The following is a 27,223-nucleotide window of genomic DNA, read 5'->3' on the forward strand; positions in this document are numbered from 1 at the left end:
ACACACAATCAAACCAGTGCATTTCTTTCTCTTGTCTTTATTTGTTTGAATACCTTCCCAAATTCCCATGATCATGTCAAGATTCTTGTAAACAACGCTACCATCCTTCAAAAAATCAATGTTATCTGTGCTTTAAGGTAAACCTACAGCTCTTCCTTTTGCACAGTTCTTTCCTTCTCCTTCTCAGAGTCTTCTTTCTTGGCTTTGGATGAGTCCTGAGAAACAATCAAAGAAAAAAGTAAGTTATGCAACAAAGACTCTTCATAACAAGTTAGTGTTAGAACAAGCAGCAAACTGCCCAGGCTGGTCTTACAACTTGGGGGTGGGCCAATGGCCTTCTGTGAAGGAATTGGGCCCCACTGGATTCAAGAAGTCTTACTTCTGAGTAGACATGCTTAGGACTTTGCTATAAGTTCCGAGCCACACATTAGCCCAAGAGGTGTGGATCGGTTAATTTCACGTTGTGAATTCACAAAGACAGGATTCCTCAGGCATGGGTACATGAATTCATTGTGTGCAAGACAATTCTAAAACCACCTTTAAACATAAATGTATACCTTACCTTCTTTCTTGCCTTAATTTGTTCTTCTAAGAATTTGGCAAAAGCATCGAGATTGTGCTCGCCTTTGTATGGGACAACCTTTGAGGAATAAAAAATGGGGGGGGTGAATGGAATGGTGAATTGTCTGTTATTTTGTGGACTCATAGGGCAACTTGGTACATGCTTGCCCTACAGACACCCTCTAAGACAGATATTGGGTTGTATAGTTGGAGTAGACTAATTGAAGTTCATGCGCATTACTAACTTTGGTTTATGAATTTTGCTCAAAGTGGGACTTAGCTGGATACAGCCCATTGTTCCAATGCTTATGAAGGTCCCAATCCATATTGCCATTCTGCTGGCTTTTGAAGACATATATGAAGGCATTTCCCTTGAACTCTCAACCTGAATCTTTTGTTTTAATTAATGGGATTTTTTTTAATTTCATATTTTAATGCTGAATGTTTATATTTCAATATTTGTGGACCTTGTTTGTGTGTGTGTGTGTGTGTGTGTGTGTGTGTGTGTGTGTGTGTGTAGTGAACTGTTGAGAAGCCAATTTGGCATAAAGCAGTACATAAATTAAAATAGCAGAAAGTGCCTGGCATTGCTCGAGAAACCAAAAATATCAGTGCACAGTTGGGGGTTAAAGTCAGTGCAGTTTTGAAACGTTCAGTCTGCCATCTTGATTCAAAATGGCGTCCAAGTGAATCCAAACTTAGACAAAAACCTGCTCCTTGATCTGAAGAACTACCATGAAGAAAACTGCTTACAGTATCTTAAGAGGTGTCCAAATGCCTAGAGAAGAGGCAAACAACTTTCCCAAATAGATGTTGTTGTTGTTGTTGTTGTTGAGTTTTAAGTTACAGGGAAAATTATGGTTAAACATTATGATAATTTTTTTGATGGTAGGAGCAGTTCAATAATGGAACCAATTACTGATTGTGGAGGGGAGGGGCTCTTCTACGCTAGTCATCTTCAGACAGAGACGGGACATCCATCTGATGGGGATGCTCTCACTCTGGATTGGCTGCACCAAGCAGGAAGTTGGACCCAATGGCATACAAGTCCTTCCCCCACCCTCCGCCCTCCAAATCTGTGATTTGATTATTTTATTACAGTGCATGGCCAATTGAGAGAACTAATGGCAACATATGCCAGCTGCCAGCCTTCTCAATTAGTATTCCTAGAGGGTGAAAACACATCAGGCCAGGAGCAATGCAAAACAAGAAAAGGAAAGGCATTTATATTCCAAAAAGAATCAAATGCCCCAGGCTTCTGTAAACAGACACATTTTCACGCCACCTAAATGCTCAGGGCTCCCTCTTTGGTTCATTAGAATCTGGGCATGCACACACAGCACCGGAGCACCTTCCTAAGGGATTAAATGAGGACAAATGTCTTTGAATGTAATTTATGTGTGGGGAATAGGGGGAGAGAGGAGAGGGAGGAATGAAAACCTGAGTAATGTCTTAATTATGAAAGAGTGCCATTGAATTGAATTACTTGGCTCCAGAGGTGATGTTCTCAGTTCAGTTAGATTATCCATCCAAATGGTGGAGCACAGCCATTTGTTTGATGTATTTTTTATTATTTGTGCCCGCTTCCATTCCATCCCCACAGCATTTTTACAGGGTATATTTTCCAACACTCCCCCTGATCTCCGACTATGCCCGTGCAACAAGGGGAAGATAGAGGATTTTATCCATTTTTTTCTTTCACTGCCCTCTATACGACGCAATGAGGCCAAGGCTCCTCATACTAATCCCTTCGCTTATCGCCTTGGAAGACGACCGCATGAAATTTCTATTGGTGGACGCTAATCCCAGGGTTACCCGCAGAGTGGCCATTTATATCTTGCAGGCCCTGAAACTCAGAGCTCTCTCGACTGGCTAACTTTCTCTAGATGCGGATTTCACTACACATTCCCCAGTGGACAAAACACACATGATGCATCCTAGTTTTTACCAAATTCTGTTTTATATCGCATGTTTTTATATCCAATGTTTTGTAAGTGTTTGATATATGTTCTGTATAATAGCGGTAGGTTACTGCTATTATTATTATTATTATTATTATTATTATTATTATTATTATTATTATTAATGTTTTATGTGTTATGTGCTATGGCCAACCGGCTAATGCAATAAAATTTTGATTTATTTGTGACCTCCTTTGTTGTAAGACTAATTCCATGGTTGTTGCTGTTTTGTTGTTGTTGTTTTTTTTGGGAAAAGCACAAGAGAATGGTGGGTCTGAAACGTAATCAAAGACGAAGGCGCCAGAAGTTTCTGTTGCACTCAGAAACGTTTCAATAATAATAATAATAATAATAATAATAATAATAATAATAATAAATAATTTATTATTTATACCTCGCCCATCTGCCTGGGCCTCCCCAGCCACTCTGGGCGGCTTCCAACAAAAGATGAAAAAATACATTAAAACATCAGTCATTAAAAACTCCCCTAAACAGGACTGCCTTCAGATGTCTTCTAAACGTCAGATAGTGTAGCATACAATCTTCTGTAACTAAGACATCTCTGGCTAAAAGATTATCAAATGCAATTAAATTAGCTGGTGCAGGAAGTATCTAGAAATAAATGGCAGATGTTTTTTCTTAAATAATCTCGAAACCAAAATTATGCACCTCAGATAAAAAACTAAATAAAAAAAACATGTTGAAAGTGTATACATTTAAAATCTGTAAGTATCCTATCTAAATTTCCATTTTTGTTAAGGAAATATTTTATGGTCAGCAGGGACACAAACAATTGCTGCAAATACATACATGCATCTCCTATGAAGGCACTTGTCGTTTCAAGCATTGCTTGAGATATTAAGTGTGCATTACGATGTGGGGGAATGCTGAATTCATTTCCCGAACATAATGCTAGTGCTTCTGTCCTGTTTTCTAATGTTTTTCACATTGTAATACCTGCTGCATTATGGAACCGAAGCTTTTTGACCAATCTGCCAGCTAAATTTCATTCACACCAGTGGGTGTGCTCTAACTAGGGTTGCCATACTTCAAACAGTGAAAATCCGGACAGAGAAGTTGTTGAGCTTTGACATGGCTTGCCATAGGTCCGGATTTTCCCAGACGGCAGTATTCCAGATATTTCCAGGAAATTCCGGATGTATGGCAACCCTAGCTCTGACATACCCACAAATGTAATTGGACAGTATTGCTACTCCCCTAACTTTCTACAGACCTGTGCGCCTGTTTCTCCATGATTCAAGCATGACAACAGCAAGAAATGTAGTTTTCCTTTGCTTTTGAGTCCACAGGACACCCTTGCTTGCTGCTAGAATTGCACCCCCACCCCAATTTCATCACGAGACATCCATTACCCATAAGCACCCGATGAGGGTGGAAAACATCTCACCTCCGTTTCAGATCCTGCAGGAAAGTACCTGAAGAACGGGTACCGTTCCAGGTTGATTAACAGAATGTCATTTGCCGTGAAGTCTATTTTGGCAATGACAACGTTTTTCCGGCTTTCGTACAACTTGCCAAATTCGTCCCATACAGGTAGCAGCTTTTGGCAATCACGAGACCAGGGTGCATCTGGGATTGAAAACCAAGAATGTGCCATTTTAAAATAAATAAATAGTGGTGGCGCTGGAACTTATAACACCTTCTAATGGTGTAGTCAGCTAGTGAGTGCCGACAGAACTGTAGCCAAAGTCAGACTACGGAGAAACAAAAGAAAGATATTGGGATGCACTAGTAAGTTTTTTTTATCCCCCCCCCTAAAAAAGGGGAATCCTGGCAACAGTAGTTTGCTAATGGTGCTGGGATTGTAGCTCTGTGAGGTCAGCAGCCTAAACAAACTACAGTTCCCAGGATCCTCCATGACTGTTAAAGTGGTCCAAGTGTGCATGACATGTACGCCATGGGAGTGAAAACTGATTCCGCTGCAGGCCAATTTAAACTAGCAGCATTTGCTTGAATATACACAAGCCGACTCCTTATCAGCTCAGTGTGCCACTCTGCTGCTGTTTTCAATAAAATCAAGTACTGTAATTCTTTCCCTGTGAGAGCTCATCCTCCAGTGTCTCCTCTTCAGAAGCACAAGTGATACTCACAGAACAGGACAAACACGTGGTTCTTCTTATTAAAGGCAACCCGGTCAAAGTTGCTCCCAACCAGCACTTTCACCGGCTTCTTATCCCAGCCTTCTTGGATTTCCTCGCTGGATTTATGTGGCTAATAAGGGGGAAAGAGATAAGGGTGGATGTCAACAGGGGCTCATCTTTGAAGCTGTGCTGGGTGGTTAAGTGGTTCTCTTTGCTAAAAGTCCTTGGTGAGGCTTATCTGGCTGGCCACATGTTCCCTTTCACTTTAATTACCAGCTGTCTGCTTTGTCCCATAGCAGGAGAGCAGAACTACTCACTATAGTAGAGCAATTTCTCAAAATCCCAGGGACATAGGATGATACTTTATACTGAGTCAAGCCATGGGTCCATCTATAGTATTTCAGGCAGAATCATAGAATCATAGAGTTGGAAGAGACCACAAGGGCCATCCAGTCCAACCCCCTGCCAAGCAGGAAACACCATCAAAGCATTCTTGACATATGCCTGTCAAGCCTCTGCTTAAAGACCTCCAAAGAAGGAGACTCCACCACACACCTTGGCAGCAAATTCCACTGCCGAACAGCTCTTACTGTCAGGAAGTTCTTCCTAATGTTTAGGTGGAATCTTCTTTCTTGAAGACATTCCCAGACTTACTGGGAGATGCCAAGGACTCGTCCTGAGACCATTTGTATACGAATTAGATGCTCTGTCACTCCATGGCCCTTGGTGAAATTCTGAGTCGACCTTGGCTCCATCTAGTTCAGCATCGTCTACCCTGACTAGCAAGCAACTCACCAGGGATTCAGGCAGAGTTCTCTCCAGGTTCTACCTGGAGATGGTAGGGATTGAACCTGGGGGTTGAACCTCTGCAAACAAGACTAATGCTCGGCTACTGAGCTATGTCCCTTCCCTGTTGTAAGGCACTTTCCCCAATCATGTACAGAAAAGGGAGTGGATTTCCTTCTACAGTGGTACCTCGGGTTTACAAACACAATTGGTTCCGGAAGTCTGTACTTAACCTGAAGCGAACTTTCCCATTGAAAGTAATGGAAGGTGAATTAATCCATTCCAGATGGTCCGTAGAGTACTTAACCATAAGCGTACTTAACCTGAAGCGAGCTTTCCCATTGAAAGTAATGGAAAGTGGATTAATCCGTTCCAGACGGGTCCACGGAGTACTCAACTTGAATTGTACTTAACCCGAGGTATGAGTGCAATTGGTTCCGGAAGTCTGTACTTAACCTGAAGCATACTTAACCTGAAGCGAACTTCCCCATTGAAAGTAATTTAAAGTGGATTAATCCATTCCAGACGGGTCCGCGGAGTACTTAAACTGAAAATACTCAAACCGAGGCGTACTTAAACCAAGGTACAGTGGAACCTCGGTTTACCAACACAATCCGTTCCACCGAGGCATTCGTAAACAGAGGCATTCGCTCCCCAAAGGCACGCTTTTGCACGTGTGCGAAGCGCCGATAGAGAGCTTCTGCGAGATAGTTTCTGTGCATGCGCGAGCTGCGCATCCGACTCCGCGGAACCCAAATGTAAACACGGAGGCGCTCATAAACAGAGGTAGTTGTAAACCGAGGTTCCACTGTACTCTGTTCCCTCAGCATCTTCTGAGGCATTCCACTCATCTTAAACAAAAATGCACTATACAATGCAGTCACGGCAAAGAACATAGCACCAAGACCATGGCATAGAATCATAGAATCATAGAGTTGGAAGAGACCACAAGGGCCATCCAGTCCAACCCCCTGCCAAGCAGGAAACACCATCAAAGCATTCTTGACATATGGCTGTCAAGCCTCTGCTTAAAGACCTCCAAAGAAGGAGACTCCACCACACTCCTTGGTAGCAAATTCCACTGCCAAACAGCTCTTACTGTCAGGAAGTTCTTCCTAATGTTTAGGTGGAATCTTCTTTCTTGAAGTTTGAATCCATTGCTCCGTGTCCGCTTCTCTGGAGCAGCAGAAAACAATCTTTCACCCTCCTCCATATGACATCCTTTCATATATTTGAACATGGCTATCATGTCACCCCTTAACCTTCTCTTCTCCAGGCTAAACATACCCAGTTCCCTAAGCCGTTCCTCATAAGGCATCGTTTCCAGGCCTTTGACCATTTTGGTTGCCCTCTTCTGGACACGTTCCAGCTTGTCAGTATCCTTCTTGAACTGTGGTGCCCAGAACTGGACACAGTACTCCAGGTGAGGTCTGACCAGAGCGGAATACAGTGGTACTATTACTTCCCTAGATCTAGATGCTATACTCCTATTGATGCAGCCCAGAATTGCATTGGCTTTTTTAGCTGCTGCATCACACTGCTGACTCATGTCAAGTCTGTGGTCTACCAAGACTCCTAGGTCCTTTTCACATGTACTGCTCTCAAGCCAGGTGTCACCCATCCTGTATTTGTGCCTTTCATTTTTTTTGCCCAAGTGTAGTACCTTACATTTCTCCTTGTTAAAATTCATCTTGTTTGCTTTGGCCCAGTTGTCTAATCTGTTAAGGTCATTTTGAAGTGTGATCCTGTCCTCTGGGGTATTAGCCACCCCTCCCAATTTGGTGTCATCTGCAAACTTGCTCAGGATGCCCTCAAGCCCATCATCCAAGTCATTGATAAAGATGTTGAATAAGACTGGGCCCATCATTTTACGTGGTTTTAAAACATTGGCAGTCTTTTCCCCTTACATATGAAAAGAGAGAGAAACCAGGTTTCATCAAAGGTGTTTTCTTTTATAACCCCATCTGCAATTCTTCTGAGCCCAGTTAGTTGTTCTGAACTAGCGATATCCCAGATATTATTGAACCATGTCTCAAGGGGTAGCTCCACCTGGGATTCCACTCATTTCAAACTCTGGCTGAGGATTTATATAGTTCCTTAGCAAGATTTATATACCACTTCATCAAAATATATAGGCAATTCACATAATGCTGCATGCAATATTGATTAAAAAGAGCAAAAGCAAGACAGACTTTAAAAACAGTAGACATAATAAAATGATCAAGATAGAGATAAACTCAGCAGATATTAAAGACATATGTACATATTAAAAGTACATGCCCGGGAAAGGCTTGTTGTAACCAACCAACCACAACATTTTTTTTTTAAAAAAGAAGTAAGGCAACTCTGAAGGAAACAGCAAAGAAAAATTACAAGACTATAGCTAAAAGACAGCAGGGTTTAGTGCAATGGTGGGGAACTGTTTTGGCTCCACAAACCAAATCCTTATCAGGATCAGCCTCGTGGGCCAAATCTGACACGGCACTATTATTGCTGGTGGGTGATTGCTGCCAAGTCTCCCGTATTCCCCGGGAAACCCCCGTTTTTCTAGCTGTTCTCAGCTGAAAAAAACGATTTTTTTTTGTTTTTTCCAAGTTTATTCTGGCACGGTGGCCATTTTGGAACTGGGCGGAACATGCTCAGAAGCGACTTATGATGCTGCTCTGCCCAGTTCCAAAATGGCTGCAGTGCGACTTCTGGCGTGGCGGCCATTTTGGAACTGGGCAAAGCAGCATCAATAGTAACTTCTGAGCATGCTCCGCCCAGTTCCAAAATGGCAGCAGCGCTACTTCTGGTCTGCTACTTCCGGTCCGGTCCCTTATTTCTCCCACAGGAACTTGGTAGGTATGAGCACAAAGGGCATTGCTAGCCCTACGCTCAGTGCTGTGGGGAGCGCTGATCATAGGGTTGGCAAAGCATTTTCTCCCCAGGTGGGTGTGAGAGAGAAAAGCCTGCATTTTACAAGCTCCCTTTGGCTGCCAGCCAAAGAACCCACCAATCGTCAGCTGCCATCAACACTACAATTCACAGAGTGGTTCAAGCCCTCTTCCCCAGGGAATTCTGGGAACTGACCTTCTATGAGGACATAGCTGTCAAGTTTTCCCTTTTCTTGCGAGGAAGCCTATTCAGCATAAGGGAATTTCCCTTTTAAAAAGGGAGAACTTGACAGCTATGCTATGAGGAGAATTGGAGTCCCCTAACAACTTGTGGCACCTTTAACTCATTGCACTTCGCAGTATTCTTTGGGGAAAGCTATGACTGTTAAAATTATTATTATTATCTTATCTTATATTATCTAATATATTTTTGCTGGGCAGCTTCCAGCACATATAAAAACATAATAAAATATCAAGCATTAACATCATGGAGCTTTAAATGTACAGTGGGAATGTGGCTAAAGTTTGTCAATGTTCTTTTTCAAGTGTTGCATGCAGAACAGGACACAGTCCTCCAGTTGTGTCCTGACCCTGACTAGAAAGCGGAACTATTACCACTCAGGATCTGTATGTGTATTTGCGCTACAGCTTTCATGTGGGAATGTTCAGGAATGTGGATGAGGAAATATTATTAAATATATCCTCTCCCAGCTTGTGTTAACAAGCTCCAAACTTAGCAGAGTAGCATTCCCTTTCAATGCACAGCAGAAAACGGGAGCACAGGTTTGCTTAAACCTCTAGAATAAAGTATATATCCTGGATTTTCCCCTTTATCCCTCTTAAAAGAAAAGACATGACACAGTGCTCTTTTAAAAGTATAAAAAGAGTTTACTTACAAGCTTCTTGAGATACAGCACAACTCAAGAGGTAGACTAGCTTAGATAAAAGTAGTATATACATGTGAAGTTCACTTATATGAAGTGAGACTCCATTTCCTCTCTCTCTTGGCTGGAAGCCTAGAGAGAGTCTCCTCACTAAGAAGTTGCTTGCTCGAAGTGTGTGGTCCAAGAGAGGGGAAAAGGCTACTGGCCGGTGAATTTATCTGCCACCTTTCCCATCTCATTTGCATGTGTGGAGGAACAGGAAACTGACCTGGTCAGGTGTTCCTCCATGTGGACACTCTAGGAACTGTTGTGAGTTGACTGCACCTGTTTACATCCCACATTTCACTTATTTCAGTTCATTTGTGGTTTATCTCTCCCCACTGGGGGGGGGGGTTGTTTGATTCATATTTTGATGCAAATCTACCCAATTCAGACTCATGTGATTCTACCCACTTCAAATCAACACGCAAACCGAAACACAGCTACCCTTCATGATTTGCACTTATCCAAATTTTGCATTGCAGCTTTCCAGTCAAACAAATTAAACTTAGGATCAGGGAAATGAGAAGCTGAGAGTAACTGAGTCACAGATATGTCCTTCCCCAGATAAACATCCTCACTATATACAATATGCATGCACATTAATAAACCACTGCAAAAAAAGCAATTGATGCAATTGTGAGGCTCAATAGGAGCCAGGTCAATGAAACCGACAAATTGTTTGCCGTGGTATACCAAATGAAAAGCGTGACACTGATTGCTTCTGTATATAGCATGCACAATAAAACTCTGAAAATCCAGAGGATGTGTGGAGTGCTTACTCGGGAGTAGCCAACACCCATCTGTGACAATCCCAAAAGCTCACCTTTGCTTTTCCTTCTAAGTAGTTCCGGCAGAAGTGTCGTAGATTCTCCGGGGTCACTTCATCTGCAGGCATCTTGTACTTGACATTACTTGTCAAGTTCAGGATTTGAACGGAAGGGACTTCTACCTCTGTTACCCGGAAGTACTCAATCACACGGCCATTTCTGGTTTCATCAGTATCCACAAAGATGAACATGATCTGAAGAATGAAAGAAGCAAGAAATACTGTATTTCTACCGCCTTACATCCCAAAACAGTTTCCCACCTTGGGCCCCCAGACGTTGTTCAGATTATACTGTAACTCCCATCATCCTTGACCATTAGCCATGCTGTCTGGGAACAGTGGGGCTATTAATCCAACAGCATTTGGGGCCTCAAAATGGCTGTCCAAGATGGTGCCTGAAGAGAAGACTGATTTTTATTTTATTTTATTTTATTGTGAACTGCTCTGTGATCCTCAAGTGAAAGGCAATATAGAAATTCAAATAACAATAACAAATATTTATTTATTTAAGGAAAAAAATATACTGTTTGATTGTAGAAAAAACTTCAACACGCATGTTTAAAATGATATATTTATGGATGCTTTTTGTTGTATATTTCCTTGATATATTTGTATGAAAGTGCATGTTATAAATGTTTAAATAAATGAATAAAATATCTACCACAGGGAACCAAGCAGAGGGCCTTCTCAGTAGTGGCACCCGCCCTGTGGAACACCCTCCCGTCAGATGTCAAACCTATAAACAACTATATGACTGGGGCTATTTTTCATAGTGCACGGCTGCTCGTCCCCGGTCAGTCACATACAGACTGCCTTTGGAGCTGAATTTGAATCTAGGCTTGCGAGATGATCCCAGGAAAGCAAACATCTACAATGTCCTCAGTACTCTGACATCCAATATTTGCAATCCAGGAGAACTCCAGAAAACAACATTATACCAACCTTCCCTCTGAATTCCAAGGCAGCAGATGTATAATTGTCATAAGCTGAGCCAAACATGTCAGCGCTCTTGGCCATGAAGAGAACGATGTGATTTTCAACGGGCACGTCAAAAATCTTCACAGATGTCTGGAAAACAAAACATCAGAGCTCTCTCTCAGAAGCCTGGCAACGGAGGTCACAATCCAGAAAGAGACTGAGGGTTGTAGTCAGCTAAGCCCTACTCAGGGTAGACCTGATGAAATGAATGAACCTGAATTCATTACTGCCCCTTTCAGAGGCGTCAAATCTGTGGGACCATTTCAAAGTTTCTGTTTCAGTGTATCTGAAGTAGTGTGCATGCACACGAAAGCTCATACAAACTTAGTTGGTCTCTAAGGTGCTACTGGAAGGATTTTTTCCCCTCAAAGTTTCTTGTTGGAGATATTCTAGTAATTGGGGTCTGGAGGATTTACTAGGAGTGGGAGATAGAAGTAGCTCACATCCCTGCTGTAGAGAATATTGAGCTGAGCAGAGAAGTATGGTCCATTAGGGCAGTGTTTCTCAACCTTTTTTGGGCCACGGCACACTTGTTCCGTGAAAAAAATCACGAGGCACACCACCATTAAAAAAGTTTAAAAAATTAACTCTTTGTCGCCCTATATTATAATTATGACTGTAAGAAACACTTGCCAAATATTGCTTTCCGGCGGGTGAAGCTCATTGCGGCCACGGGCAGGGCGGGAGAAAGCGAGGCAAAGATGGGGGTGTGGGATAAAAGGAAGGAGGGGAGAGGGGAGCGCTTAGTGTTGGGAGAATGGCAGCTGGGCTGGAAGAGCGGCGGCGGCGCCTGCGCGCGCTCCCTCCTCGCGCGCTCTAGCTCTCCGCTGCTGGGTTGGCGCCTCGCAGTTCGCGAGCCGCTACCTGCGCCCCCCCCCGTGCGCCTGCCTCGCCTTGCCGCGACTTGGCCAACTTTTCTGCCCACCAGCTCTCGCCTGCGCTCCTCCTTCCCCCCGCCCCCTCTCCCCCCTCCCACTCTCGGCGGCGGATCCCTTTACCTTGGGAGAGGAGGGAGCCTGGACGCTGTACGGTGGCGCTGCTCTCTCTCAGGGGGGTTTTCAGCAGCCGTAAAGCGGCATGAGAAAGAAGCGGGCGGCTTTCCCTCGGTCTCCCTCCCAAAATTTATTTGCAAAAAAAAAGGGGGGAGGCTCTGGCCGGCTTCCTGCAGCTAGAGCGAAAGGGGACCACGATGCTGCAAAATTGCCCTTCTCACGTCACGGCACACCAGCCAGCTTCTCGCGGCACAATAGTGTGCCGCGGAACAGTGGTTGAGAAACGCTGCATTAGGGCAAATGGGGCACAGACCCACCCATCTCAGTGTACCCTCAGTCATAAAGAATGGCCCCGGATCATCCAGGGAGCCTAATGATTTGAGTGCAGACCCAAACTCAGGTCTCCCCAGTCCTAATCTGAGACTCCAACCACTCAGGCAGCACCAAACTCACCTCAAGATTATACTCTATGACTAAATCCATGGTGAATGTTTTTATCAATCCAGTAAGGTCCACTTTGTTCAGTTTGCCTTCTTCGGATGCTTTATTATGAATGGGCTTTCCCTGGAGCACAAGAAATAGTCGATTTAACAATAAAGTGAGCCACATCCCCTGTTAACATTCACATGGGGGGGCGAATCGTTGGATTCAGTTGCTGCCTGGTGCCTTTCGAGAAATGATGTTTGAAAAATGGCTGCCCTCCTGTGGTGCAATGAGTCAGTGTGTCTGGCTGCTAACCATAAGGTCCGTGGTTTGAAGCCCACCCAGGGATGGCTGGGGGCAGGATTCCTGCATCGCAGGGGGTTGGGCTAGATGACCCTCGGGATCCCTTCCAACTCTACAATTCTATGATAAAGCAGCCTCTCTAACCATCTGCTTTGTGTGCAGAAGGTCCCCGTTTTAATCCTCGGCCTCTTCAGCTGGGGCTTGGAATGTCCCATGTCCGAAGCCCTAGGGTGCTCTGGACTATAGCTTCCATCAAACACAGTCATTCAGAAGGCAGAAAAACCAGTAGGAGAACACTTCAATCTCCCAGTACATTCAGAAGACAGAAAAACCAGTAGGAGAACACTTCAATCTCCCAGGACATTCTATACAAGATCTCAAAATAGCTGTCTTACTACAAAAGAATTTCAGAAATAGACTGGAAAGAGAAGTTGCTGAATTACAACTTATCACCAAGCTCAAAACCATGGAGGGACCTGGTTTGAACAGAGATATCGGATTCTTATCTCATTATACATGATAAGCAATCTTCAGCCATCTCAACCCTTGCTTTTTCATGCAAAACCATTTGCAGTCGTTTTCGGTCATCTACAGCTATCAGTCAGTCAATCACCCACTTCCACCACCCTTCTGAGTGATCCGCCCTCCCCTCCCCCTCCCCACCCCCTCCCCACCCCTTCTCTACATAAGTGCCTGGGGACTCCTATTTCACTGTATCTGAAGAAGTGTGCATGCACACGAAAGCTCATACCAAAATAAAAACTTAGTTGGTCTTTAAGGTGCTACTGAAGGAATTTTTTCATTTTACTTCGACCCAGACCAACACGGCTACCTACCTGTAACTCATTTTTTTAAAGAGCCATGACATTTTTCCATCGGTCAAAGCATTATGGCTGTGTTTTATCACATGACAGATCGCAGTGGCCATTCCCACTAATGTGAAAAAGTTGCACTGCTCTCATTTTATCCAGCTATTTGGTTGTAGATCACAAAATATCACCTCAGGCTTCAAATATAAAAGACATAGCACAAAAGGAAAGGAAAATGGGAGTTTGAAGGAAAACAACAAGTCAGACACTAAGACCATAATGGAGTTCCTGTAACAAGCAGCTGGATGGAATAATAAGAAGAAGAAGAGTTTGGATTTGATAGCCCGCTTTATCACTACCCTAAGGAGTCTCAAAGTGGTTAACAATCTCCTTTTCCTTCCTCCCCCACAACAAACACTCTGTGAGGTGAGTGGGGCTGAGAGACTTCAGGGAAGTGTGACTAGTCCAAGGTCACCCAGCAGCTGCATGTGGAGGAGCGGGGAATCGAACCCGGTTCACCAGATTATGAGTCCACTGCTCTTAACCACTACACCACATTGTAGGAGAGGAGAGCAAAAAGCTGCTGGCCTGTCTCTGTTCCCTTACAGATTTTTTATATATAATGTATTTTTGCACTGTTTCCACTAGATAGGGATCTCACTGGAGAATGAGTTTAACATTAGTACAGTGGTACCTCGGGTTACAGACACTTCAGGTTACAGACTCCGCTAACCCAGAAATAGTACCTCGGGTTAAGAACTTTGCTTCAGGATGAGAACAGAAATCACGTGGCGGCAGCAGGAGGCCCCATTAGCTAAAGCGGTACCTCAGGTTAAGAACAGTTTCAGGTGAAGAACGGACCTCCAGAACGAATTAAGTTCTTAACCCGAGGTACCACTGTTTATAAGATACACATGCTAATAATACCTTTTGGAACACAACCACCATGTCTTCTCTGATGCCAAAGTCAGCAAAAACTTCTTCGCTGGCTGATACTCCAAACGGAAGTTCAGGGACATCTCTTGCAGAATCATAAAAGGCCTCCACAACTCCACCTCGAAGGCTCTGTATATGGCAGTGGGGGGGGGGAGAAAAACATAAGAGGAATCCTGCTGGGTCAGTCCAGTGGCCCATCTAGTACAGCATCCAGTTCCCACATTGGCCAACCACAGGCGTGTAGGAAACCCACAAGAGCCCTCTCTCCTCCTACAGCTCCCAGCAACTGGTTTTCAGAAGCATTTCTGCCTCTGACCATGGAGGCAGAGCATCGCCACCATGGTTCGTAGCCACTAGGGCAGGCATAGGCAACCTTGGCTCGCCAGATGTTTTGGAACTACAACTCCCATGATCCCTGACCACTGGCCCTGTTAGCTAGGGATCATGGGAGTTGTAGTTCCAAAACATCTGGAGAGCCAAGGTTGCCTATGCCTGCACTAGGGTGATGACTTTTTCATTTTTTCCCCCTCAAAAATTATTTCCTGTAGCACAAATGGATGAACTTTTGCCTATTAATGACTAAAATGAGGTATATTCCATTGAAATATAAAAAAAGGTTACGCACAAACCGTTTTTAATTTTTTTTGTATGCCGTTTTACCATTTCATAAAATTGTATTAACAATTCTATATGTATTTCGTATCAAATTTGGACACAACACCACATTCCACAATGGGGAGTGTTCTTAGCAACGTAGGGTATACAAATGTCACACCTGCGCAAGGTAAAAGCCCCTTTTTGGGAACTCAAAACTCAGCCAGCAGACCCTGCCGGGCATGCTGGGAAAAGAACCTACAGGAGAGGTAGCAAAACATCGTCCTCTAGCGGCATCTATACTGTTACTGCAGCTAAAAAAAAGCTTCCTTGTGTCTTTGATGACCCTTCAAAAATGGTCAAAAAACTGATAAATAATTTTTTTAAAATCATTTTGTGCGTGAGGTTTTTTTTATCAAAGCTCTTTGAAAGTAAGGTTTTATCTAATCTTTAATGAAAGCTCATCAAATTATGATACAGGGAAATGAGGTTGTAAAAAAGTCATCACCCTAGTAGCCACTATCTTTCATAAATTTGTCTAAGCCTCCTTTAAAGTCATTTAAAGAGTTGCACATCAACAACAGGAAGCAACGGGAAACTCAGGGCTGAATTTGCACACAGGCTCAGTCAGCTGCAGTTTAGGACCTCAGATGTTATTTTGGTTTTTTTGCTAAATTTCATGGTACTCCAGGTGGGGTCTGACCAAGGTAGTATTACTTCCCTTGATCTGATAACTACACCATTGTCAATGCAGCCTAGAATGGCATTAGCTCTTTTTGCTGCTGCATCACATTAATTAACATCCACAGTAATTTACCTTAAAAAAGCCGATCACCACCAAATCATCGGAGTCTATGAAGGTTTTGGCCTGGTCTGTGCTATTAAGAAGTACAGTACTGAGTCCTATTTGTCTCCTGACCCATGTAATGAAGGCAGAAGCCTCTCTAACTCCTGGGGGGGGGGAGACAACAAGAAGAAGAATCAACAGGTTTATCCGCAGGAACGATACAATTACCAGAAGCGTTAAACAATCAATCCCTCTTTCCCACAGGACACTAGTAAATGTGGTTCTGTGAGGTGAATAGTGGATCTCTTTATAATCCTCAGCACCCTCCACAAACTACAATTCTCAGGATTCTTTGGGGCGGCCATGGCTGTTTAAAGTGGCATGAGAGCGCTTTCAATGTGTGGTCTAGATGGGCCCCAATGCCCCACATATCCCTACTTGCCAAACAGAGCACCTGTAAGAGAGTTTAACTGAGAAGTGGGGAACCTCAGACCGGGAGTCTGAATGCGGCCCTCCAGATCTCTCTATCTGGCCCTCAGGACTGTCCCACCTCTCACAGGTCCTGTTTTGCACCCTTGAGTGTTTTTGCCTGGCTGGAATATGTCACTGAACTCTAACAGTGCCTGTTGGTTGCCTGGATGGAAGATAGGGAGAGAAGGCTGTAGAAACGAGTCTAAATGTAAATATTCACATTCACTGCTCCGCCCATTTTTAACTCTGACTCCTCACCACTGGCAGGGCATGTGTCCCACAGAAGATTGCCAGAAGGAAACGTGATCCTTGGGCTGAAATAGGTTCCCCATTCCTGGCTTAACTAATCCACGGTTGTGCCTTTCCTGTGTAATTGGATGTGCTGCCAATTAGCTGCCTAATCACCAGCTTTCGTATCTATTCAGGTTTGTTCAGGTCAAGCCACTCTCCTTTTTATTATTATTATTTAAAGGAAACCCTGAAAAGAGCACGTCCTGATGTGATTTACATGGCAACTCTGGAAAGCACCATTTAGCCCACACCCCACCCCTGCAGAAAATATCGACTAGCAATTTAATCCAGAATGATTTCAGGATCATTCCACAGCTTATTGAGCAGGCTGCCAAATTGAATTAGGTGTCAGAAGCAAAACCATATGTTTGTCCGCTAAACAAAAGGGGAAATATAAAGGTGCTGAGAAGCAGTGGAAGAGCTGTTCAGTGCTGAAGCTGAGCTTTCCCCAGTGGGAAGGGATGCAAAGTTTTAACTCCTGGAGATCCATCTGCTTAAGTAGAAAGCGGCTTTTAAAGATTTGAAACAAGTGAGTCCATGCAACAAAATGTTGCAGTATGGAGACTGCAGCCACTCTGTTTCATTCCCCCCCCCCATTCCAACACTATCAACATCGAAAGGGCCAGGAATTCCCCATCTCTGGAGTATGCTGGCATCTGGTGGTGTTGGCAGACGACATATTCAGAGGGTGCTTTTTGTGAGCAAAGATTTATGTCCCCGATATGAAAGGTGAAGGGACCCAGGTGGCGCTGTGGGTTAAACCACTGAGCCTAGGGCTTGCTGATCAGAAGGTCGGCGGTTCGAATCCCTGTGATGGGGTGAGCTCCCGTTGCTTGGTCCCAGCTCCTGCCAACCTAGCAGTTCGAAAGCACATCAAAGTGCAAGTAGATAAATAGGAACCGCTACAGCGGGAAGGTAAACGGCGTTTCCATGTGCTGCTCTGGTTTGCCAGAAGCGGCTTTGTCATGCTGGCCACATGACCTGGAAGCTATACACCGGCTCCCTCGGCCAATAATCGCGATGAGCGCGCAACCCCAGAGTCGGTCACGACTGGACCTAATGGTCAGGGGTCCCTTTACCCTTTACCTTTATGAAAGGTGAACATTTTCATCCCATTTCATAGACACACACAGCCAACCATTCCCAATGCAGTGGGCATATTTTGTGGGGGGTGAAGTGTTTTGTGAAACTGTCTCCCTCCCACCCCTTCCCACACAGCCCTAATTGCCCCTGTCCTTTTTCAGCACTCTTGCATGTGCTCAAATTTATCAAGTTTTGAAATTATTCCGTTGTATGCTGGAGTGCTGGGCACAAGCTCCCCCTTGTGAGCAAACAGGCATATTTGCAGCTGCGTACAAGTTCACCTTTGCAATCAACAGGGTTTTTCCTGTCACCGTCTACAAAAAACTTCAGGGTCGGATATTCCAGGATGCCGAATTCCTTCTTTAAGTCTTTCTGATCAGTCACATCCACTTTGCCAAATCGGATATCCACAGATTCCTTCTTCAACTGTTCTGCAGCTTTGGCAAACTCTGCAGCCAAGCTCTGAGAAGGTCCAGATAACGGGATGTCTAGAAAAAGCCAAGACAAAGAAAAGCAGTTGCTTATCCACATTGGCTAGGATGCCCCTTACACAGAAGAACATAAGAACAACGGCCAGCCACATGCCTGCACATCACCACCAGGGCCGGATTAGGTTTGATGAGGCCCTAAGATACTGAAGGTAATGGGGCCCTTTATATATCCAGCTGTCCTTTGTCAACAACAAGTTGTTGCTGTTTTTTCTGTTGAATATACATACATTGGAAATTTATGGACCTAATGGGTATCTAAAGCCATTTGCACATAACAAAATATGTATTTTATCAAAGTAATTGTTGAAGTGAAATACAATTAAGAAGAAATATATTAAAAATGAGCAAATCAGTGATATTTCAGGGAGCAGGTTAGCAGGTGGGGCCCATTACTTACATCATAGGAGCCTACACAACACAAAACACTGTTGCTGTATGAAGGTTTTATTTTGTTTGGTGTGGTGTGGTGATTAAGAGCAGTAGACTCATAATCTGGTGATCCAGGTTCGAGTCTCTGCTCCTCCACATGCAGCTGCTGGGTGACCTTGGGCTAGTCACACTTCTCTGAAGTCTCTCAGCCCCACTCACCTCACAGAGTGTTTGTTGTGGGGGAGGAAGGGAAAGGAGAATGTTAGCCGCTTTGAGACTCCTTCGGGTAGTGATAAAGTGGGATATCAAATCCAAACTCTTCTACTTTGGAAATGTACATCCAGGTTTTTCCTTCAATTTTTTTTGGGGGGTCCCCAAGAGAGTGGGGCCCTAAGCTATCGCTTGTTTCACTTATACGTAAATCCGGCACTGAATCACCACAGAAGAGAATGAGATTTGGTATGGGTTTGTGTACAAGTTGCATATGCTAATGCATGTTTATAGATGCAAATTTAGAAAGAACTATGCTAATGTAAATAGAATTACAGTACATCTTCATAGTGGGAAGGACTGTGACCAGGAGAAGTGTGTGCTTTATATTTCTTTATTTCATTTACTTAGCAAGATTTATATACCGCTTAATCAAATAATAATAATCTCTAAGCAGTTTATATATTATATTGTGAACTGCCTTGAGCTCTACAGATGTAGGGCTGTGTACAAATTTCAACTATAATGAATGCATTAATAAATACATTAATAAAACAATGCAAAATATTTGTTGAAGATAGTAATAAAGCAGGCTTTAAAAGCAGTAGATGTATTAAATGCATCATAGATAATATCAACATTAAAAAAATGTACACAATAAAATCAGGTGTCTGGGTAGGTTTGCCTTTAAAAAGTTTTTAGTGGCTATCAAAAGCAGTGCAATGAAGGCTCTGCCTAATATCAAGAGGCAGGGAGTTCCAGAGGAAAGGAGCTGCTGCAGCACTAAAAGATTGATCTCCCACAAATATGACACAAACATTACTTGGCATGTGTAATAGTGCCAGTAACTATGGATGGGAAACTTCTGTGGTGCAACAAGACTTCAATTACTGTGTACTGTAGCAGGGATGTTCCAATGAAATTGATTGTTGGGAGATTCAGGACAGACAAAGGGAAACGCTTTTTCATAGGAAGTTAACCTATGGAATTCCCTCCCGCAAGGAGTAGGGATGGCCACTAATTTGGATGACTTTGAAGAGGATTAGGCAAATTCCTGGGCGACAAAGCTGCTTACTTGTATCAGACTGTTACAAAATGAATGAAAGTAACACAAAGCAACAACAACAGAGGTTTAGCTCAGGCCCAAATAAAGTACAATGTAAAGCAAGCTTTAAAATGCCAAATTTCCCCTGGCAGATCACAGCATGCCCTTTTTGGCGAGGAAAGATTTGGCTAGTAGGAGTCGCAATGACAAGATTACCTCCATTTCAAGAGCCAGAGTGATTCTGTTACCCTACAAAGGGGGTCTGGAAATGACACCAGTCCTCTTTAGCCAAATAAAGACAGCAGCGTCGTGGAAAGAGTTCAGATTTATTGCAGACTGCAGTAAGAATAAATGACCCAGAGGAATTCTCCAAATTCTGGACCCCGGATACAAAATTCAAGGGACTTTCATAACATTCTCTTTACATGATTAGCCCATGAGCGATCCCTTTCAGTAATATGATTGGATAACAGACCCCTAAAATCAAATTCATTGGTCAGAACAACTTGCTCCTAATTACTAAGGCAATAAGTATCTTTAATCATCTTAGAGTTGGAAAAGGGACCCAAGGGGCATCTAGTCCAACCCCGTGCAATGCAGGGATCTCAGCTAAAGCATCCACGACAGATGGCCATCCAACCTCTGCTTAAAAACCTCCGCGGAAGGAGAGGGAGACTGTTCCTCTGTCGAAGAGCTCTCACTGTCAAAGTTTTACTAATCAAAGCTTATAAATTCGCTATTCTTCTGTCCCATACAAAATGTTTCTTTTCTGCTATCTCTTACATGAAGACTTGTCTGGATCGGGGGAAATTATAGTTGTCCTGGCTGTGAAGTTGAAGGCCAGTTTCATTCTGCTATGCAGAGCTGATAAGAGAGGCACTGTTTGTTAGCAAAAACACAAAAAATACACCTTTTATTTGCAGGTGGGGAGGGTTACAAGGAGAAAATGCTTAAACTTCCAACTCTGTGATTCTGACTCAACAGTGTGAAAACATAAAGGGGCCTCGATCCTTAATTGACTCAATTGACAGAGATGATCTGATTGATACTGGAGACCTCTGGCTTTGGGATTTAATGAGCATTAGACCAAGTGTGTAAAACAAACGCATTAAAAATCTCTGTTTAGCTAGGTATCTGCTTCTTGTTAAAACTAAGTACTGTAGCAAGCTGTCGGAGCTTCAAGGCCAAGACAGCACTGAATTTCTTGCAAAATAAGCAGGCAGGAGAGAGATGGCTTTATTTCCAACACATTTCCAGTACAGGGCAGTGGCAAAGATATGTTGTGGTTGTGACGGTGAGAACATGTTCATGCACGTAGCAGGCCAAGGTCAGTTGTGTATCAGAAACATGTTCTGTGTCAGAGGATGTAATTGCATAGGGGTTTGTGCACTGTGGATTCTGACATACTTCCTGGGCCACAACACCCACCTGGGTCCCAGGCCAGGACACCCAGGCATCAACTCTGTATTCCATTTCTCGGGTTGATGAGCAGGAGAGAGCTATGAGCTCATGAATGCCCCTCCTCTCCTTTCTCTTTAAACTGACCTTGGGAGCACACAGCCATTAAAATAAAAGCCCCCTTCCAACCAAGCCCCTCTAGATTTTGCTGGCCTCCAGCTCCCATTAGCCCAGCCAGCATGACCAATGGTCACAGCATCCTCTGCCACGGCGGGGGAGAAGGCTGAGCTAGCATAGGAAGTTATGGATCATTGCAGCCATCTGAATGCAGAAATAAGTTTCCTTGTATGCATTCCTCAAGACACCGTATTATGCAACCGTCCCATCCAAAACCAGCATGGGACAGTCACTTTCATTAGACTTTTGATAAATGGCTAGAAGGTTTTAATCTGTTCATCTTAACTTGCTGATCAGTTGCAGATCCCCGAAACATTTATTTTCATCATAATTACCAGGAGACCTCAATTAATCATCCTCTAGCCTGCCACAGCCATCAGCCGCCTTGAAATAATACCCAGCAGCCTCCTTGGCACGTTAATTATTTCATCTAATGTCTTCTATGGCATTCGATAGAGAAGAGAACTCAAACAGAAGACTTTTGATCCTTGCCTGTTAGGCTTTTATCTAACCACATTTGGGGATGGGGATATTCAAGAATCATGGATCTTAGGGCAATTTGTGAGAGGACTCCCAACCAGGGCAGCCCAAAATATTTTGCCCAATCTATTTTGCTACTTAGGGCGAATGGCAACATACAGAAGCTGGCGTGAATAGCAGTTGGCTCCCACTTTGACACAGAGTCAGTGTGATGTAGCATTTAGAGCAGAGTTTCGAAAATTGGGGTCTCCAGTTGTTTTTAGACTACAACTCCCATCATTCCTAGCTAGTAAGACCAGTGGTCAGGGATGATGGAAATTGTAATCCAAAAACAGCTGGAGACCCAACTTTGGGAAATCCTCGTGATCAGACTTTGATTAAGGCGGAAAAGGCATTGTACTTGTGGCTGGAAGACACAAGGCGTTCCCGTTGACGGCAACATGATGCGAGGAAAAGCTCTTGACCTGTACACGCTGTTCAAACGTCTTACTGAAGAGGGGAGGCCTTGTGATGAGAAGGAGTTCAAAGCCAGCCAAGGTTGGCTCAACAGCTTTAGGAACCGCTTCAACCTGAAAAACGGGCCCAGCCCTGGCGAGGCTGCACCTGCCAATAAACAAGCGGCAAAACCCTACTCCAAACAGTTAAAGAAACTGATAGAAGGAAAGGGATATCTCCCCCAAGCAAGTTTTCAATGCTGGCGAGACGGGGCTCTTCTGGAAGAAAATGCCCAGACGCACGTACATTTCGAAAGCAGAAAGACAGGCGGCCCAAGACGTTGTGATGTTGTTGCTTTGCTGCAACGCGGCCGGGCATTTAATAAAGGACGGCTTGCTCTGTGGGTCTGCAAATCCTCGTGCCCTAAAAGGCAAGGACTAACACCTCCTCCCTGTGTTCTGGCAATTGAGCAAAAAGGCTTGGGTGACAGCAGCAATATTCCTGGATTGGTTCCACCGATGCTTCGTTCCAGAGGTCAAGCAGTACCTCGAAGAGAAAGGAATCGATGATGCTCCCGGCCACCCCGGCGGAGTCTGGTTTGCTCATAGTGATGCCAAAGTTGTCTTTCTGACCCATAGGAATCGAAAGAAAAAGGAATCAACTTTAAGGTGTTGCTGATTGTCGATGATGCTCCCGGCCACCCCGACGGAGTCTGGTTTGCTCATAGCGACGTCAAAGTTGTCTTTCTCCAAAGTCTAGCCTCTTGACCAAGGCGTAGTTCGCTGCTTCAAGGCCAAGTACACAAGTCTTATGTTCTCACGGGTCTGCAACGCTATGGATGCTGATCCCAGTCTCAACACGGCTGAGCATCAGAAATCTTTCAACATCGCTGATTGCATAAAGGAATGTGGCCATAAGTTTAGTGTGTTGAACCTATGGTCAGAGAGACCCAGGTTCAAATCACCCACTCAGCCATGAGACTCACTGGGTGGCCTTGGGCCAGTCACTAATCTCTCAGCCTAACCTAGCTCACAGGGTCGTTGTGAGGATAACACCAGGGGGAGAACCTTGTATGTTGCTCTGAGAGCCCTGCAGGTAGGGTTGGATCAAAATATAATACAGTAATAATAATAGTTCCTAAGCATATAATTCAGCAGGGTAAAGTGGTGCATCATTAGAAAACAACATGGATAGGGAACTTTTTCAGCCTGAGGGCCACATTCCCTCATTCCGGGGGCCACATACCTGTGCTGGCCATGGGGAAAACCGATGTAATCAGACATGCACAACTTTCCAACTTCTATCCAGGGAAGGGAGAGGTTTTATCACCATTTGAGGACACATTCCAGCCTAGTGAAATCGCTAGATTAGGGCACATAGCCAAGCCAGTGAAAGGCGTGGCCTCTGGGGCGTGGCCTGGGCAGAGTCTTAAGGGCCTGATAGAGAGAGGGCTGCATTCAGACCCTCGGCCCGAGGTTCCCTGCCCCATCACATGATGAAAGCTTATCTTGCTGCACCCTGAGCTCCTTGAGGAATAAATAAACTAATGATAATAATAAACTAATAATAATAATAGCAGCAGCAGCAGGGGGGCTGCTGCTTTGGGGGTCTCCACAGCAGAGGGACCCAGGTGGCGCTGTGGGTTAAACCACTGAGCCTAGGGCTTGCTGATCAGATGGTCGGCAGTTCGAATCCCTGTGACGGGGTGAGCTCCCGTTGCTCGGTCCCAGCTCGTGCCAACCTAGGAGTTCGAAAGCAAGTCAAAATGCAAGTAGATAAATAGTAACTGTTACAGTGGGAAGGTAAACGGCGTTTCCATGTGCTGCTCTGGTTCGCCAGAAGCGGCTTTGTCATGCTGGCCACATGACCTGGAAGCTATACGCCGGCTCCCTCGGCCAATAATGCGAGATGAGCGCGCAACCCCAGAGTCGGTCACGACTGGACCTAATGGTCAGGGGTCCCTTTACCTTTACCTACTGCAGAGGGAAAGCAGTTTATAAGCAGTGGAGGCTGACAAAATTTTGCATGGCCCCATCGATCTCAGACTACCTTCAGCCAACCCCTACATGCCATTCTTCTTACTGACAAGGAGCCAGGAGCCGGCTCTTGCTTGTCATTGCCTTTGTCTCCACCCACTGTTGGTCTCCCAGTCTTCTGCCTTACCAGTCTCGATAGGCAGCAGCCACCACGAATGATAAGTAAAGAAAGGAAGGGATAGGGTACCCCTCACTACACACAGCAGATGTGAGCATCGAGGGCACCGCGCCAAGCCAAGGCTGGACTTTGTCCCATCACCGCTGTGCCGGTTGTATGACAGTCGGGCCAGGCAATTCAGGCTACAGCTGCGAGCAAGCTTTCACTTTTGCCTAAAATCAACAACCCAGGCACAGGACACAGGAAAGGATCTGCAAAGGACACCAGGGACCCAGCAGTCATAGCGAGAGGCTCAGTCGAGACGTCCACCCACTCCCCAAATCCCGAGGACAGGTGAGTACTACAGAGGCTTAAATATTTTACACCAGCTTAAATATTTGGGGCACTCTGTTTGGGGCACTCCCTGTCAACAAATGGCTGTATCCAATTCTAGTCCTACTCTGGGGAGAAATTAATGGACATGATCAGTGCTTCTTTTTCTTCTTTTTCAAAAAAAAGGTGCTCACCATGAAGTTGTGACAGTAAGTGCCACACTTTTAACACGTGGTGGGAGGGGAAAGTGCCAGTACCATGTACCCCTGAGTACCCCCAGAAGGGACATTAATTCTAATGGGTTTACTCTGAGTAGAACTTTGCTACATACAGGCCAAAGTTGTGTGTGTGCTGACAACCAGCCCTCACTCTCAAATTACAAAAAAGTAAAATTAAAATGCAGACAGCTGTGGGCACTGTGCAATATGCTATTTGGGGGGTTTGCTCAGTGCCCATCAATGCTTCCGTTACTGTATAGGGAAAGGGTCACAGCGCAGGGGTAGGGAGCTTGCAGAAAGTCCCTAGATGCACCCCTGGAAGTGGAGAGAAAGGGCAGAGTCCTGGGGAGATTCCTTCCCCACCCCATTCTAGATAACAAATTTTTGATCCTCCAGAGTTTCATAATTCTAATGAACATACTTTTCTTTGTCAAAAGAAAAAAATATGCATCCCCCCCCTGTTACATAAGAAGGTCAAAGAGTAAGTTGCATGAATAAGCCTCTTCTAAGAAATTCAGTGACTCACATACAATAACACATTTTACATTCAAAATGTGTTTCCACCACCACCACCACCGCATTGAAAACACACAATACCATATTCACTTCCTATATATTTGTTTATTTTTTGGTAAGAAAGGCATGTATGAGTAGTCTCCAGGGAGAGGGGAGAAATTCAGTTCTGTTCAAATTCCAACGTGAAACTACCACTTTCCAAAGCAATATGCAAACCAAAACACAATTATCCTTTGAAAGTAGCACTTCGTGTTTTGCGATGCTGTTTTCCGAGCCAACCAATGTGCTTAGAAATGCATATATTCATGAAAACAACATATTAAAATGCATTATATCAGTGGAAATTACTTGCATAATTTTTTTTTTACTTCAGGAAAAACTGCATTCAGAACTCTGTATATTAGGGAACAAATGTTCTGAAATGAATGGGCATCCATGAAGACTTAAAAAACAAACAAACACAAACCTAGAAATATGGAAACTGGAAAAAAGGAAAACAGAAAAAAACAAAAACAGAATTGGCAAGCTCACTTGCTGACCCAAAGTCCCATTTTCAAAACTTCAAACAGAATTCTTCTGCATTTACTGTATCCACAAAATGGTTCTGCACTAGTAATGGGTGTTCATTATTTGCATAGATTTTTCAGTTTGCTAAAAAGTTAATAAGTGACTACAACTATTGCTAGATCAAACTGAAAATCATCCTTGGCTTTTTTTACACCACTGGATTAAACTGAAAAGTCAACAGCAGGAACACGCCCTGAGCTGGTACATTATGCAGCGAGAAAATAAGGGCACGGCACCTTGACTTGCTTTCACAGTATCTAGATTCTCTTATAATATGTTTCTTCTTTGCTTGAAGCAGATAATTGGCTGCAGTTTCTATACTGGTTAGGAGTGGGGGAGATTTAGCAGTCCTAAATTTGACTTGGTGAGTGGACTAGTTGGCCTTTAGGTACCCCAGCTCAATAACCCCATGGAAAGGATGGAATAAATAAGAGATGGGGGAACTTTTTCACCCCAAGGGAAGCATTCCTTTCTGGACAACATATGAAGTAATTCCCATTGAATTCAATTGGACTTATTTTGCTTCTGAGCAGACATTGTAAGGATTGCACAGTTAGTTTAAGGTGCCACAAGGCAAATATGTTCATTTCTGTTTCCCTCATTTCCTCATTTTTCCAATCTTAAGTTTGCTTCACATTTCCACATCAGTGTGTGTGTGTGTGTGTGTGTGTGTGTGTGTGTGATATTCATGAAAATTCACCAGCATTTTAGCGCTAATTTCTCCTTACACACAATTTTGCCTAATATCTACATTTTTGTAGAGTGACTTCCCCTAATATAACACATTTTTGCATGTTGTTAGCATGAATGTAAGCATCTTTAGGTACACTTTATGCTAATATATGCTTTTGTATATATGACTTTCTTGACGAACTGCGCCACAAAATTCAGAGAAGTGCATGTTTCGCAGGATGACTGTGTTTTGGTCCTTGTTCTCCCCCCCCCCCGAAAGTACAAATTAGGCAGATTCACCTTTAAATGACAGCAGAATAAAAATTTACCCTACATCCTTAGCTGTTGTTAGTCATTCAGGTTTAAAGTGCCACAAGACTTTGCCCATTTTTGTGAAGATTAGCTCATCAGCCAGTGTGGTTAGAGTGTTGGGCTAGGAAATCGGGAGACCAGGGTTCAAACCCCTGCTCATCC

At 44.0% G+C, this 27,223-nt stretch overlaps 2 protein-coding genes across 5 annotated transcripts in view; one reads left to right on the forward strand and one right to left on the reverse strand.

Moving 5' to 3' along the window:
* The window catches only part of PDILT (protein disulfide isomerase like, testis expressed), a 27,674-nt gene continuing 451 nt past the window's right edge, over positions 1 to 27,223 (reverse strand). The window contains exons 2-11 of the mRNA XM_035131275.2: positions 17,987 to 18,193; positions 15,891 to 16,024; positions 14,471 to 14,608; positions 12,462 to 12,572; positions 10,981 to 11,106; positions 10,036 to 10,233; positions 4,634 to 4,754; positions 3,931 to 4,112; positions 563 to 640; positions 1 to 215 (exon numbers count right to left, since the gene is read on the reverse strand). Coding sequence (XP_034987166.2) covers positions 144 to 215; positions 563 to 640; positions 3,931 to 4,112; positions 4,634 to 4,754; positions 10,036 to 10,233; positions 10,981 to 11,106; positions 12,462 to 12,572; positions 14,471 to 14,608; positions 15,891 to 16,024; positions 17,987 to 18,193 — 1,367 coding nt within the window. The 3' untranslated portion in view covers positions 1 to 143. The remainder of the gene's footprint in view (positions 216 to 562; positions 641 to 3,930; positions 4,113 to 4,633; positions 4,755 to 10,035; positions 10,234 to 10,980; positions 11,107 to 12,461; positions 12,573 to 14,470; positions 14,609 to 15,890; positions 16,025 to 17,986; positions 18,194 to 27,223) is intronic.
* Positions 24,477 to 27,223, forward strand: part of ACSM5 (acyl-CoA synthetase medium chain family member 5) — a 26,829-nt gene continuing 24,082 nt past the window's right edge. For 2 of the 4 annotated variants that reach the window (XM_060282356.1, XM_060282357.1), the window contains exon 1: positions 24,477 to 24,797. The gene's annotated coding sequence lies outside the window, so the exon portion shown is untranslated. The remainder of the gene's footprint in view (positions 24,798 to 27,223) is intronic. The other 2 variants (XM_035131273.2, XM_060282355.1) reach the window with 1 other exon arrangement.

Source organism: Zootoca vivipara, chromosome 14 (assembly GCF_963506605.1).
Source record: "Zootoca vivipara chromosome 14, rZooViv1.1, whole genome shotgun sequence".
NCBI classification, from domain to species: Eukaryota; Metazoa; Chordata; class Lepidosauria; order Squamata; family Lacertidae; genus Zootoca; species Zootoca vivipara.